Source organism: Sturnus vulgaris, chromosome 9, assembly GCF_052056855.1.
Source record: "Sturnus vulgaris isolate bStuVul1 chromosome 9, bStuVul1.hap1, whole genome shotgun sequence".
NCBI lineage: Eukaryota > Metazoa > Chordata > Aves > Passeriformes > Sturnidae > Sturnus > Sturnus vulgaris.
The window spans coordinates 14770415-14785662 of record NC_142251.1 but is presented as its reverse complement, the minus strand read 5'-3'; the positions used below and the strand labels follow the sequence as shown (position 1 = coordinate 14785662).

Sequence of the window (15248 nt, the reverse complement as noted above, 5' to 3'; positions counted from 1 at the left end):
AAAAGTCATTGCTAATATTAACTGTGTGATTTTTCTTGGGGATACTTCTCCTAACAGCCAAATCACTGGAAAAGGGAAATTTTATTCTTTCCAGTATATGTGTCCCATAATTTCAACATTTTATTATGGGCCTATTAGCACCTAGTCATGCAAATGATATTGGGTAATCAAGGCAACAGTGGTAATGAAGCAACTGGGATTTGAGTTGTCTGAATGTACCTGATGCTTTTGAGCATGAAATCTATTTTTGTATTTGCACAGAGAGAACCAAAACTGCAAAATATACTGTAACTTCTTCTTTTAACCACGTGCTTATCTGACGTTTTTGACTTTCCTACAGACTGCAAATACTGTTGTGGTGCATAATCTCCGCCTGAATTTCAGATGTGGCACTACAAAACTTAGAAAGTTTAAAAGAAATGGTCTTAAGCATATACTAGATCATATTCAACCTTGAGAAAGGGGGAGTACAAATTCCATTTGTTCCATAACTTTACATTTATTTAAACAGGAATTAATATATGACCAGAAAAATACTTTTGCTTGCATGCCTGCGTTCTCCTGGTCTTAAGACAGTACAGGTGGGATTCTTTTGTTTGGTTTGGTTTTGGATAATTTTTTGTCTTGAGTCCATGGTAGTTTTGCATTAATGTTTTGCTACTTAGTACAGCTGCCTATAATGCTAATTAAAATAATATTTTTAAGATTTAGTTTTGTAATATCATAGGAGTTCTTTGTATAAATAGTGTTGATGAAAATGAAAAATAATGATAAAATGGAAAATTTCAGTACATGAAAGCACATGATTTAACTGGCAATTCAGTTCAAGAGTGGTGTGGGTTTCACTCCTATCCCCTTAAGCATCTTAAATAATACCTGTTTTGTAGAAAACTTTCAGTGTAATTTGAAACACATGGAAGTCAGCATCTTGTAAATTCTAAAACAGCACAGTATAGGTGTAATAATGGAGTAGACATAATTTTCTTGAAACTCTGGTTAAGGGTATAAAAATAAATTTTAATTTTTTTTACTATATAATGTAATACTGTAGGAAAACATTTTCACTTCTTTTGGATTTGTGTTGGTTTATTAATTGATTTGTAACTTTCCTCCTTTTTAGTATGGAGTCAGTTGCATGACTTCTGCTAATGCTTAATAACTGTATTTGTACTGCAATTTTGTTTACATAAAGCTATAAACACTTTTCATTTCTTTCTGCTGAAGTTTGAATTCTATTTTGTATAATTAAACAATTATGCCAGGAAAAATAATGATGATCTGAGTAAGGAGGGTGAGAAACAAATATATTTTTCATCTGTACTTCTTTCCTGATTCTCCATAAAAGCGAAACATGAAGCAATTCCAGTGTAGAGCTTGTGTTATGTCAGTAGAGCACTGCTCAGCACTCTGACTGGAGGAAACAGGACCATCACTCCTTGGCTGCTGCACAGCCCCGTGTGCTGATGGATGGTGTGCCGCTCTGCCTGTCCCCAGCTGCGTTCCCAAAGTGCTGCTGCCGTGCTCTGTGCATGGCACAGCACACGATGGCAGTCCCTGGTCCCTGGGCAGTCCCTGGGCAGGCAGTGGCTGACGTGGGGCTTTGTTTGTGCTTGCAGGTGGTGGGGCTGTACCGGCTCTGTGGCTCTGCTGCCGTGAAGAAAGAGCTTCGGGAGGCGTTCGAGAGGGACAGCAAGGCTGTCACTCTCTGTGAGAGCCAGTACCCTGATATTAATGTCATAACAGGTAACACGTTTACTTGCTTTTCTTCCAAAGGAGCTATGCCATGTTCCTCATGTACCTCTAAAAGGGTGAAATTGCTTTGAACTCTTTTTCTGTTGTCATTTTAACAAGCTTTTATCTGCTGCCGAAAGGTGGCTGGGAGTGAGTGCAGTTACTGTGGGGATGTGTGAGTATGGATGAACCAGCAGTGATTTTTAGGGAGGGGAGGACACGGAAGGACCTACTTCACCAGGTACAGAGGGAAGTGAGAGTCTGAAAGGAGCTGGGGTCCTGGAGCTGGTTAAACCTGTGCCATTGGTTTGCATTGGAGCAGATCTGGAAAAGCTTGGTTGTGCTCAGGCACCTCTGCTGTGCTAGTGGCTCCTCACCATGTGACCAGGGCTGTCTTGGATCAGCTCTTGTTCTCCCTTTATGTTGGAGGTTGCAGGAGTTATGGAAACAGATTTTCCATTGTATTGTGCAGGCTAGTTAGAGCTGCAGGAAAGTGCCTTCATTTGATCACTGTTTTGTTAAAAGCCTTGCTAAGCTTTCTCCTGCTCCTCGGAGTGGCCCTTTACTTGGTGTCACACAGCAAGCTCCAGGCACAGGTAAGAAGGTCCTGGGACGTCTGTCTGCATCAGCTCCTTCACAGGCTCCTCCATGGCTCTCTTCACAGGAGCTGTGCTGCAGAACTGAAGTAAATTGTTGAGGTTTTTCTGGTCTGCTAAAAACCGGAACAGTTTTATAACTATTGATACTTATTATGTAAGCTAAAGTTGATCTAATTTCAGGCATCACTGAGTAAGCCAGTTGCTTTGAGAAATTAGTCAGAATCATTCACTGCCTGTATATCAAGGGATGGAAAATGTAACAGTAGTTGGGGTATAAATTTTCTATGCCAAAACCCTTTCTGTAATATCCAGCATCCAGCTGTATAGGAGAGTTATACCCACTTTGGTGATTTATTTCATTTCAATGTACTGGGAACTAATTTTATTCATTACATTTTATAATTGTACAACATATTATCAGAAGATACTACTCAGTGACATTTGCTGAGTTACATAAACCTCTTTATTCAGAGTGTGCAGCCAGTCACTTCACCTTACTTGCCTTGGCTGATTTTGCTGTGGGGTTCAATGTTGTTCACAAGAACCAGCGTTCTCAGCATCAGAAACTTGTATTTATAGAATCATAGAATTGTGTAGGTTGAAAAGACCTTTAAGATCATCAAGTCAAGCCGTTAATCCACCAGTGTTTCATTTGATGTTGTACAGCTTTTATAAACAAGATATACAGTAAAGGTAAAAAGTATAAACAGTCTTTTAAACTGAGTTGTCTTCTTCTCTTTACAAATAAACTAATGAGAAAAAATGGTGAGAACTTCTAAGATCAGATTGTTCCACTGAAGTTCTATTTTCTCAGTTTTTTTGTCATCAACTTATATGGTGGAGTAAAACCCCTCAGTTGCTTTCTGCCAGCAGCAAAAGCTGTTGATAGTGACTTATAAGCAGATAAATGGAAAACTGCAATTTGGTTAATGTAAACTTAGGGGTACTGAAAAACTTTGTTGTTACTTTTAAAAATTTTAGATACAATGGCATTTCATTTCCATGCTACAAGTAATCATTAAAATAAAACAGTATTTGTAGAAATGGTTCAGGAATATCATGAAGAAGGGTATAGGAATTTAATACTGACCTGTCTACAACAGAACCCGGAGCATTTCCTAAGCATTTTAATTTTCCTAAGTATACTGTATACTCAGAACTAGCTAGAAATGGCTGAAGCCAAAGTCTGAACTGCAGGAGAGCTACGTGCTACTGCAAAGCTCTGGAAGGGCAGCAACACAGTCTAACTGATCTTTCCTTCCTGAGTTTGTGCTGTGGTGGCAAAATTGAAAAATTGAAGTACATTTTTCCGTATACATCCCTGCAAGCCTCGCTGCTGGTGGTGACCCACAGTTTTGGTGACTGCAGGTGTGGCTTGGTGGTGATTCTACGGGAGGATACTATTTTGCATCTAGAGCTTGCATTGCAAGAGTGAAAAAGACTACAGCTTTGTTTTCTGCCTTACAGAAAGTCTGCTTGGTGTCCTTTGGTATGTTTTCTATTGCAAGAGTTTGCTTACATGCTGCTTTCCTTACAAGAGAAAAGACTTTTAAGGAATTAATTGGAAAAGCAGATTCTTTCTCTGGTAGCCCTGCAGCTGTGCTGTGCAGTGCTGGTGTTGGTGTTGTGCTGCAGGGACTGACTGGGGGGCTCTGTAGGCTGGGGGAGCAGGCAGGGAAGGGGTGTTGGCATCCACACCTTCCACTGGACCAAGTGCAGCCACTCAAATTATTGGAAACTGCCTGCTCTGGATTGACAGGGGAACCTACAGTTTTTGTGGACAGCTGAGTTGGCCACTGTGCTTAGTGCTAGGAATAAAAGTGCCCACAAAACTTACTGCATGTGCTTAGGGAGTTGGGTTGAGAGGGGATGTTTCCCCTGATTACTTAATGCTGAGGCTGATGCACATGATTCATACTTCTGTCAGCCAAAACATGTGTTCCACAGAATATGAATCCTCAGCATAAATCTTGGCTGATTGGAAGAGAAGTGCTGCCTTATATCCTTTTTGAAATTTGAGTAGTGCTCCTTTCCAAAAAGATGAATAATATTTTTTGACAGCTCTCCAAAGACTAAAGAATGAACATTTAATGATTAAATCTTGACTGAGAAATACTCTTGGGATTGGCACAGGCTTACACACAACGAAGTGGGCTCATGGATCAAACTGAGGCATGCAGGCAGTTCATGGAACTGACCTGTAGCTGTGTTGTTGCATCGTGTCTGTTGGCATCCACGTGAATTCATATCTCTGCATAAAGCTTGCAATGCTCTTAACAGTTCAGTGGGTCAGAAAAATGAGGAATTAATGAAGTGTATGGCAATTTTTGCTCTCTGTCTAAATGTGTTGTGTGTGGTTGTGTCTAGAGGAATGTGGCAGTGGGCTGGCAGCAGCAGGAAGCATAGATTCATGGAAAGAAAAATAACAGCAGCCTCTTAGAGGGCTAATTTAGCTGAGTGAATAGCAAAAGGATTTAGAAAGGTCAGGGGGCATTCACGGCTCTCAAACCATCCTGTTATCCAGAGCTGAACAGGAGAAAGTGGCAGGTGGTAGTCCTATGATTGTGGATGTTATTGCAGGAATTCTTGTTAAATAATAATTAATTTACAGTAGTGAGTATTTGGCATGAGCTAATTTGAATAGAATATAATTTCCTACTGTAAGCTGGTTTTGATTTCAGCCTCTGCCTCCAAAAAAAGCAAAAACAAGACAGAGATCTTGATCGAAGTCAGCATCTTTTGCTAATGTTGTGCTTATGAAAAAAGGAAAATATCCCAGACCATGTTGTACAGCACCAGAATCTGCCACATTTGTTTCATAAATATTTTAACCAGCTAATCCACATAGGGAACATGAGCCTCTAAATTCAGGGAGGAAAAAATGCTGGGTGGGAAGGGAGGAATATGAGTAAGTTACTAAATAAAAATGAGCCACTTAAGTGGAGAAGTACCAAAAGTGTATATTCTTTTGAAAGCAAACAAAAAATCCCACCAAACCACCAGAGGAAATACTTTTTCAGGAAAAAAAATGGTTGTTTGCATATTTTGTGTTGCTGAGGGGCTGTTCCCATTTTAGGCACAGAGTGAGCTCCTGAGGCCGTGTGGTGTCTGCAGGGATGGTTTGGTCTGGCTGCCCCGTGCTGCAGCTCAGGACCAGGGCACTGCTGCCTCAGGTAGTGCAGGTGTGCTTCCTGCTGCAAGTGCAGGATTCTTTGGAAATGAAAATAGTTATACAGGCAGAAGACAAGTCTTACAAGCATTCTGCATGTCAAGGGCAAAATGTTAACTTCTATTCCCTGTACTTTTTTAGAAACTACTTCGGAACAAAGCCCATGCTCTGCAGTTCATTGTACAGCTCGGTTACACAGACTTGAGTTAATGAAAACTCTTGCTTTGTTAAATAGCACAGTGTGATGGTAATTGCTGTGATGTGAGATTTTACAAAGGTTGTGAGGAGTGCCTGCTAAAAAAAAGTCTTCTGCCTTTCCAACTTTACCTATTTGGAGGACAGGCTTCTTTGTTAACTACAGTACCTGCTTTTAAACAGTTTATTTTAATCCAGTATTTCCTCCTAACAAAGTATTTAAATGCAGTTGTGATCCTGCTAAAATTAGTAGATATTTGTGGCACAGACAGCAATTTTTTAAGGAAAATGAAAACTGTTGGGAAGCAGCCTTGTTTCCTTTAATTTTTTGTAGGTCGTATTGGATATTGCTCCTGCATAACATCCTGGTATGTCCTTTCCAGAGGCTGCTGTTAGAAGCCTTAACAATTTGGTTTTTTTCATTATTATTCTTCCAGTCACTGAAACCCCTCTCAAAATGAAATATCAGCCAGGTTCCAAAGCCAGCTTACAAGAATGCAAAGCTCAATTCCTCTTTGGAAGGAATAGGTGTTAATCAGGTGTTTGCCTGCTTGTTGTAGTCCCTGGAAACACCCTCTCCCCAGCACATCCCCAGCTTCAGAAATGGTGTACATTTCTCTGCAGCAGGGAGGGCTTGGTGCCTGGGCATTTTAGGCAGTGTCTCCTGTGGGTGTGAATCACATCTGTCCCAGCGGGAGCGAGTGCTGTGCTGGGGCTGCAGGGACAGCAGGGAGCTGGGGGCTCTCTCTCATGAGGACATGTTTGCTTTGTGCTTGGCTAGGTGAGAAGACACCATGTGCTTTGCTGTACATGCCATGGGCACTGGGGTGTTTGCTCATAATTTTGTAGCTGAAAATAAACAGAACAAAAAAATTAACTGACAGGCTTACATAAAAGAGGAGGGGTCATCAAGCTGGACTTCAGTGTTTGTAGGAGCTCCTTTCTTTGGATGGGAGGTGGACTGCTCTCAGTCCTTTCCATGCTTCTCCTCACCCTCATCAAGGGAAACTTGGAGAGATGTTTCCCTGGTGCCCAGTGTCCCCATTGCTGCACATGCAGCAGCCCCTGTGCCCCAGCCCCTTCCTGCTGTGCCCTTTTGGTGGTGTCCTCACATCCCTTGCTCCTGAGTGCAAGGTTGGTCACTGACACAGAGGATTTCCTTATGGAATGGGTGAAATTCATGTGCTTTAATGCTCCCAGAAATTGCTGCAAAGTGAATCTGCAGCTTTTTAAAGGTAGCTGTTGTGTCTCATTAGGTGTCCTAAAGGATTATCTGCGAGAGCTGCCCTCTCCCCTGATAACCAAGCAGCTCTATGAAGCAGTGTTGGATGCCATGGTGAAAAATCCCTTGAAAATGACAGCAAACGGTTGTGAGAATGACCCAAGTGACTCTGAGCACACAGCAGCCCTTCTGGATTGCCTGCCAGATGTTGAGAAGGTGAGTAGTGTTAGCATGGTCAAGTAAATCACAAGCTTTAGAAACCAAAGGAACATTTTCATACTGGATATCAAATGTCTCAGAACCATTTATCAGATCAAGTGGTTCACTTGGATTTGTGATGCTGCACATATTTGAAAATAATTCCATGCTGTAATGAATTGGAGGGTCTGCATTGCTGGATTTACTCTAGTTTTCGTTTTATAGTGTTTCTTTAAAATTGAATGAAAGGCTGTGATCTCTACTTTTACATGATTAGATAAATGATTATTCCTGTGTATATTCCTGCCCCACTTCGGAGTTCTCTGATCTGTATGATGTAATTACCTGGGCAAATCCATTCCTCTTTCTTAAGAATGTGAAATAAAGCCTTTGCTTCCCATGCTAAGCAGTGTTACCTGCCAAATTCCTATGCAGCAAACCACAGTCCCTTTTGGAGGGAGTGAGGGGCCTGCACAGTATCTGGAATTACCTGGAAGCTTGTTCAGATGCTGACATCATATTGAGGGTTTCTTTATTTTCTAATGTACCTGGATTATCTGTACTGCTTTTGCAGCCTCTCCTCCCTTCCTTTTTACCGTGAGAAAACTCATCCGTGTGAAACTGAGTTCAGATAAGAAACAGTTTTACCAGAAAGTCTGTCTTAATTGGTCTGCTCTGTCATAGTCAAATACAGCTTTTCTAATTCAGCATTTGGATGTTCTGTTGGCAGGTATTGTTAGTAAAACCAGGGCTATCACCCTTGATCTTTTCCCTCTAGAGCTGTGACCAGCACCACTGTTGTCTAGTGTTTGGTTTCCTGAGCAGTATTTTGTTTCTTTAGGCTACCCTGAAGATGCTGTTGGATCACCTGAAACTGGTGGCTTCTTACCACGAAGTAAATAAGATGACGTGCCAGAATTTAGCTGTGTGTTTTGGCCCTGTGTTACTGAGCCAGAGGCAGGAGACCACCAACCATAACAACAGAGTCTTCACAGACTCAGAAGAGCTTGCTAGTGCCCTGGACTTCAAAAAGCACATAGAGGTTCTTCATTACTTACTTCAGTTGTGGCCAGGTACTTGCATGAATCTGATCAAGGAAAAAAAGTCAAACCATTGCTGTTTGCACTGTGTGACACTGTACATTAATTCACTGAATGACTGAGCAGCATCAGAATTCTTAAAATAGGAGGTACTATGGTATCACCTAATAATCTAAATTATGACAGTTTCTATTTGGGCACTTTGCTAAATGGAAGGTTTGTTGGTTTAATTGCTATCTTGCCAGATGGCAGTTTGAGTGTAATGTAAGAAATAATGAAGACTTTATGTGAGTAAAGACACTAGAAAACACAAACCCACTGATTCCACATCTGAAATAGAGAGGTTGGAGATTTTTTTTTCCTGCTCTCCAGCTTTGACCTGATGGTGTTAGTTTATTTCCACCCTTGTAATTTGTCAGAATTTGAAGACATCCTTAGAGGAAGAGCTCTGCAACTTCTACTTGTTTTTGCAGAGCTTTGCATTAGGAAAAATGTTGTTGCTCCATGATGGGTTTAAGGTGACTGATGCTGCTGCTGCTCACTTGTCAGCTGCAGGTGGGCAGCTCCAAAGCTGCTGATCACCAAAAATGAGAAGAAGCTTTCAGTCAGATGAGTGAGTCTGTGCAGGAGAGATGGGGCATGTAGGTGGAAGGAGACCAAGAGCTGTTTGGGTAGCAAATACTGTGCAGAAACTAATCTTGAAACCCTGGGGATGGGTTGTGGCATGGCTACTCTGGACTACAAAACCAAGTGGATGTAGCTCTGCCCATAGGAGTGTGTATCACTCTAAGAGGGTAGGAGTAGGGTAAGTAGTGGAGTTTTCCTTCACTTAGAAGAAAAAGCCGAGTCCTATCCCTTGGCTTGCAAGAGCTTTGCAGGATGTTGTGTTAAAAGGGAGGTAAAACACAAATGCAGGGAATTGAGTAGGTGAGCACCACACAGTGTAAACAGCACACTTGGACTGAATGGAAGGATCACAGTCTGATCCCTTATATTTAATCATCTGTAGTTTGAGACAGCTTGATAACCAACGTGTTGTGCAATACTTCAATTTCCGTATATTTCCAACTGAAAACAAACAGTCCTTGTTTGGTTAGACCGTATAACACTGGCAAGTTATTGTTAACCCATGGCCCTCCATCCTAATGGAGCACAGTCTAAACAGAAGGGGTTTTGTTGCAGTAAGGTGGGGGGGGGAAGCAGTGAAAGTTATTGCATATTACTGTGCAAGACATTAAAGTAAAATCCCCTGGAGAGACCTGTAATGTGGATCCAGAAGGAGAAGGATTGGGTACATTTCAGGACTGAATCCTTGCTCTTGTGTGTGGGGAGTCTAACAAGGAGAGGGTCAGATGGTGAACTGCATGGCTTTGTGAGCACTGCCTTTTCAGTGGGCAATGGGAATAGGAAGTCTCTGCTGCTCATTACAAGAAGCAATGGTCTGTATATAACCAGAAGTTTTGTGGCTCAGGTACTTACTAGGCACAGGTCAGTGAGGAGAGCTGTGCTGTTTGCCTTAGGCAGTGGGTAAGAGCAGAGGAGCCTGTTAGTAACTTTTGCTGTGCAGTTGTGAGCTCGGGTAACACTGCCAGCAAACCCGTGTGAGTGTACATCTGCTTGTGGCTGCACAGGAAAATTACTGCAGGTGAGAAGTGAGCTTCTTTAATAGCACAGAACATTAGGGCAGGGGAGAAGCACGAGAACTCAGCTCAGTTGTCAGCTTCTCCAGATATTTCTCAGTGGTGGTGGTTTTGTTGTGTTTTAACCTCTTCTGCTGTGCCTGCTTTCTGTTACTCCTTAGCCTGGACAGTGTGTGAGCTGAACTGTTTGCTTTTCTTTGACCCAGAGCTGGATGGTGATTAACTCTTACAGTGAATTAATTGTTGTTCTGGGAGTTTCTACTTTTAGAAAGGTTTGTCTGCTGCAATTTCACTCTAGAGTGAATCTTCAAAATTGAGATTTTAGAGTAGTTTTTCCAAATTATTTTATATCAAAGAGTGGCAAAAAATGTGCAATATGTTGGCTGTAAGATTCCATGTGTCTGTGCATGCTCTTAGTGGGACACTGAGGGAGGACAGTGGGCATCTGTCATGGATTTTTCTGTTGCAGCATGGATTCAGTTCTGACTAGTTTAACTTCTCTCTTCTAGTTCATCACTCGCCTGCCAAAGAGCCAGCACATCTGAATGTGTTTCCTGAGCACTCATCCTCCTTGAATTATCTGAGACCCAAGAGGCAGAGACCTCAGATGCTGAACCTGAGCGGGACCGAGATGTCGGGGGTGCTCAGACCAAGGCCAGCAGGTCTGGACAGCCCCTCGAGCAACCGCTACGCTGGGGACTGGAGCAGCTGTGGGGAGAACTACTTCCTAAACCCCAGAGACTGCCTGGCTGAGGCAGACTATGATGATGTCCCTTCGGAGGACACGGAGAGCGGGGATGACAGCAGCAAGGCCGAGGAGTTGGACGCGCCCGCCGGCCACCCGCAGCCCAGGCCTGGAGAGCATCCCCTGGGGAGCTACCTGACAGTGCCAGCTATAGACTCTGCCGTGGATCACAGAGCACACCTCAAGGACCTGCAGGAAAGTATTGATACTCTCATAGGAAACCTGGAAAGGGAACTCAATAAAAACAAACTAAATATGAGTTATTAAATCCTGTCCTGCATGACATCTCCCCGTGCCTCCATGCCCCTTGTTGGGCTTCCCTAGCTGTGTGAGGAACACCTCGTGGTAAGGCCATGGCCCATCTGGTGGTAGCACATTTGAAGCCATTCCGTAATGTTTCTGCCTTTCTGTTAGAAGGCATTGCCCTGATTTGTGTTGGAGACAAGTTTAGACTGTGATGTGATTCCACATAGTGGCATTTCTCCCTAAAAACACTGTGCACTTAGGTGGCCTGGGCAGTACCTGATAGAAGATAAAGCAACATCTCTGCTGTCAGTGGCAGCAGGATTCCTCATTCCTGAACTCCTGGCTCCGGTACAGATGTTCCTCTCAGAAGAGGATGAATGCTGCTTGGCCTGAGTTGTGCAGCAGGGACTTCAGATAGACTTGTTTCACTATATATGCAATGGCTGCTATGAAAAATGCTTTATATAATATTTATATATAAAGTTTTAATTGTACAAATATTAACGTATTACTGTATTAACACTTTTCAGTAATTATTTAAGCAAGCAAAAATAAATATTTTTCTAACCTTGTTTGTATATATCTATGTATAAATGTGCATGTGTCTGTAGCCATCTTTGAAAAGAAAGGTCTCAGAATTATGAAATGTTCCCTTTTCTAAGAAGACATGTTCAGTGATGCCAGGACAAGGTTACCCTTTGGGTAACACAGCATTTGATTTATGCACAGAAACAGGGCCAGAGAGAAGGTAGGGTGAATGATTAATGTAAATGACCTTGTGTATTGCAGGAACAGCGGTTTGCAGGTGTTGACTATTAACTCTCACACACTCACACCACCCTTTCTGTTTGTTTTTTTTTTTTTTTTCTTCGTTGTTTGTTTCTTCCTCCATGGGTTTTTTCACATATAAAGAAGGTCTGGAAGGTATTTACTTCTCAAAAAATATTTTTTGTTTTTCCTTTATAACCTGTTACTTTATTCTTGAGGTTTTGATACGTTTTTTTTTTTTTCTTTCCAGAGTTCATGTATTCTTGTTGTGGTACACTTGGCTGCTGCTGATAGTTAGATGTGTTTGAGCCCTCTGTAAAGGGTTGTGGCTCTGGAGATGCAAGTTCAGCACAAAGCCAGTTTTTGTTTGTTTTTTTTTAAATTACCCTCCCAAAAATGGAAACCAGAGTTGTCACATGCAGCTGAATGGGTGGAGTGGTATTACTCCTGAGGAGTTTGGGTGGGATTGCAGTTCACTGTGACCTTACTAGATTGAGCCATCACCATCTGCTCAGAGCCTCTTTTATCTCTGGTCCTTTATTGTGAGCCATTAAACATTTCATGTTAAGGAAACACATTCTTGATTCAGTGAAAAATAGCTACCAGATTGTATACAGATATTTTGATAATCCTTCTAACCAAAAGGAGATAGAGGATCATTGCTTGTCCTCTACAGGTCACATACACACCCCCAAGGAACGGGGAATTTGGGCAGGTGAGGCTGAGAAGGTTTTGGTGTTTTGAGAGGTCAGTTGCTGTCAGCTGGCAGGGTAGAAATAAATTCTACATCTTTTTGGTACGATTTTTGACATCCCACCACAGCTTTCCATTCACCCTGTGGGTAAGTGCTTTTCTGCTAACCTGTACTTCCTTATACTGCTTAATTGAAGAGTTATTTATTTACAGTAGCAAGGAATTAAGAATTGCTATGATAAACTTCACCCCTCTTTTCTAAGCAATTATTTTAGCATGGTTCCAATGGGTTATTCAATCTCATTAATTTATTTTTATAAGTGTTAAAAGATGCAAAACAATTATTGCAATATGATGATATGAATGAAAATGTAAATTTAACCTGAAGCATTTATCAATAAATCGATGTATTTTTTTAAACTTTTATACCTACAGAATGTGCATACTTTTTAAACTATAAATTTAAATTCTAAATAAAATTTGAATTAAGAACAAAATCTCTCTGTCTTTGCCTAGCTCATGATTATTTAAACCTGTCTAAGCTGATGTCATCCATTTACACTGGCTGCACACATGAATTAATTCCTTAAAGACATCTAGCTTTTCAGATGTTTTGTTCTGTTGTCATGTCTAGATTTACCCAATGTTTGAGTTAGATAATTAAAAATAAATCACTATTCCATTAGCACTCTTTAAATTTAAATGCAAACATTTTTCATTTATTAATCTTTCATTGCCTGTAATAATCCAGATGATGTAAGTGGTCACCTCTTGAATGCATGTAAGCTTTTTCTCCAGGAATAAAATTTAAAATAAATTTGGGGCAGCAGTGCACTGCTCTGTCAACTTTAATATTACAGCAGTTGAAATTAGTGACTTGATAAATTGTATTCATGTTAATATCATGGGGTAATTAAAATACATTATTATATTGTATTACTCAAACATTTCTGGGTAATTTAGTTATAACAATTTGGAAAACATGTTTTGTAGCTTAGAAATCCTCCTTTAATGAGACATTTCCCAAGTGGTATTTTTGTTATGTTATCCCTTATATATATATATAAGGGATATATATATGATGCTGTTGTATTTCATACAGTTAGTTGTGTAATCTGATCAAGTTGCATTCTTTTTGTGATTGTTACAGATTCTTAAGGAACAGGATTACTATGGGAATTACCTTAATCTAGAAGCACTAAATTGGGAGATTAAAACAACCTGCTTCTACCAAAGCAGTAATTACGGTTTTTACACAGAAGGGCAGCCTCTGGCTGTGTGTGGTTGCAGGGCAGGGCCCCTCCAAACTCTGTGGCCACTTTGCTGTGCTGACCTGTGCTGTGCTCTGCTTGGTGAGACTCCTTTGGCATCAGGAGCAGCTCCTGCTCACCAGGAAATGGAAGAGGTTAACTGCAGAGAACAAATTGTCCTTGGAGTCTGTGGACTTCCTTCAGGTGTGACCTCTCCTTCCCAGGTAAAGAAAATGGGTGTGGGTGCTTTTACAGAGGCAGTTCCAAGGCTTGCACCAAAATCGCATTAAATGGTTTTACCCAAGCACAAGCCAGTGATGGCCATGTGCAGGGCTGGGTTACAACCAAGAATTGTTTGTAGTCCCCAGGGAAAAGCAGAAATGCAGAGGTAGGGCTGTGCCATTCTTTGCTGCCAAGTGTTAGGGATATGATACACTTGGGTGGATTTAGGAGTGGACTAGGCCCATTTGTAGAATTTTAATCCTTTCCTGTTTGTTTAAATAGGATTTTCCACATTCCAAGCTGCTGGTGCTCTGTGGCTGATCCACCTTTTGGCTTCTCCCCCTTTTAGTTTCCCAAAGTGCTTATTACAGGAGCATGCATGAGGTGGATAGGGATGGTGTGGGGTTGGCATGACCTCAGGCTGGCTTAAGCCATTGGGGACCTACGTGCTCAGAAACTTCAGGTTTTTACATCTGTCCTTCCCAAATGTGTAACTTACGTGTATGTTTGTTAATGCACCCGACAAGAAATGGATCTGCAGCTATTCAGACATGTTCTAGAAATAGAGGGAAATATCCCCAACAGATATGCAGGATTTTTACAAAGTAAATCTATAAATCTGCTAAGCCAGAGACACACATCCTATTTCCACTGTTAAATCTTAACCCCTTCACCTTCATCCCCTTCCCAAGGGATAGGATGAGGATACTGGGATTCTTGACAGTGAGTGTATTTTGATATGGGAAACTGTTGTCTCATATTCTGGAGCTAACACAAGCTGAAATTATTCGGGGTGTGTGGGGGACTGATGTTGCACTGCCATGTAACTATTACATGTTTGCTTTAAAATGTCATCCTACATAATGAATTTACTGTTTTCATTCTGCTTGTCTCTTAGAACCAAGCAGGAAAACCTGTGTAATGTGTCTTAATATCCTCAGGGTAAAATTGGAAGGGCCCGACGTGAGATGATGCAAAGCTGACCCTACAGGTATTTGCACATCTGTATTGGACAGATGAAAGGATCCTGATGGGATGAATAATCTCATGTCTCTTGTGTTACTTGGGAACAGAGATGAGGAGGAAAATGTCTCTCAGGAAGATTACTCCCTTTCAGTTGGGGCATTCCTGCAGCTCCCCAAACTACTTTGCTCTAGGGAGGGAGTGGAGCTGATAAGCAGAATCCTGATCTGCTGCCCCTTTGGCTGTGCTGTTAGGAAAACCCACCTGAAATCCCTCGGTCTTTTGGAGTATTTTCTTAATCAAAACTCTTAAGAGTGCCTTTGTGGTGGGGAACAAGGGTCCCATTGAGGCTGCTGCCTCTTCTGGGGAGTAGTGACAGCTGCAGTGGAGGGGCTTGGCTGGGCTTTCCAGATAAGCCATGACAATATGACTGACATTTATTTGTAGTTTGCAGACTTGTTAATCAAAAGAGATCTGTGGAAGATGCTCTGAGGTGGTGTACTAATGAAGTCCAAGCCTGATAATAGGTGAGCTTTTTAATTAGTCGGTTGTATGATATTTACATAT

The 15248-nt window shown here is 41.5% G+C and overlaps 1 protein-coding gene across 2 annotated transcripts in view; it reads left to right on the top strand.

The window, feature by feature from the left end:
- Window positions 1–12743, top strand: part of SYDE2 (synapse defective Rho GTPase homolog 2) — a 39080-nt gene extending 26337 nt beyond the window's left edge. For both annotated transcript variants that reach the window (XM_088169905.1, XM_014883152.2), the window contains exons 4-7: window positions 1617–1743; window positions 6951–7132; window positions 7956–8187; window positions 10304–12743. In XM_088169905.1, the coding sequence (XP_088026031.1) occupies window positions 1617–1743; window positions 6951–7132; window positions 7956–8187; window positions 10304–10806 (1044 nt within the window). In that variant the 3' untranslated portion in view covers window positions 10807–12743. The remainder of the gene's footprint in view (window positions 1–1616; window positions 1744–6950; window positions 7133–7955; window positions 8188–10303) is intronic.
- Window positions 12744–15248: the final 2505 nt, after the last annotated feature.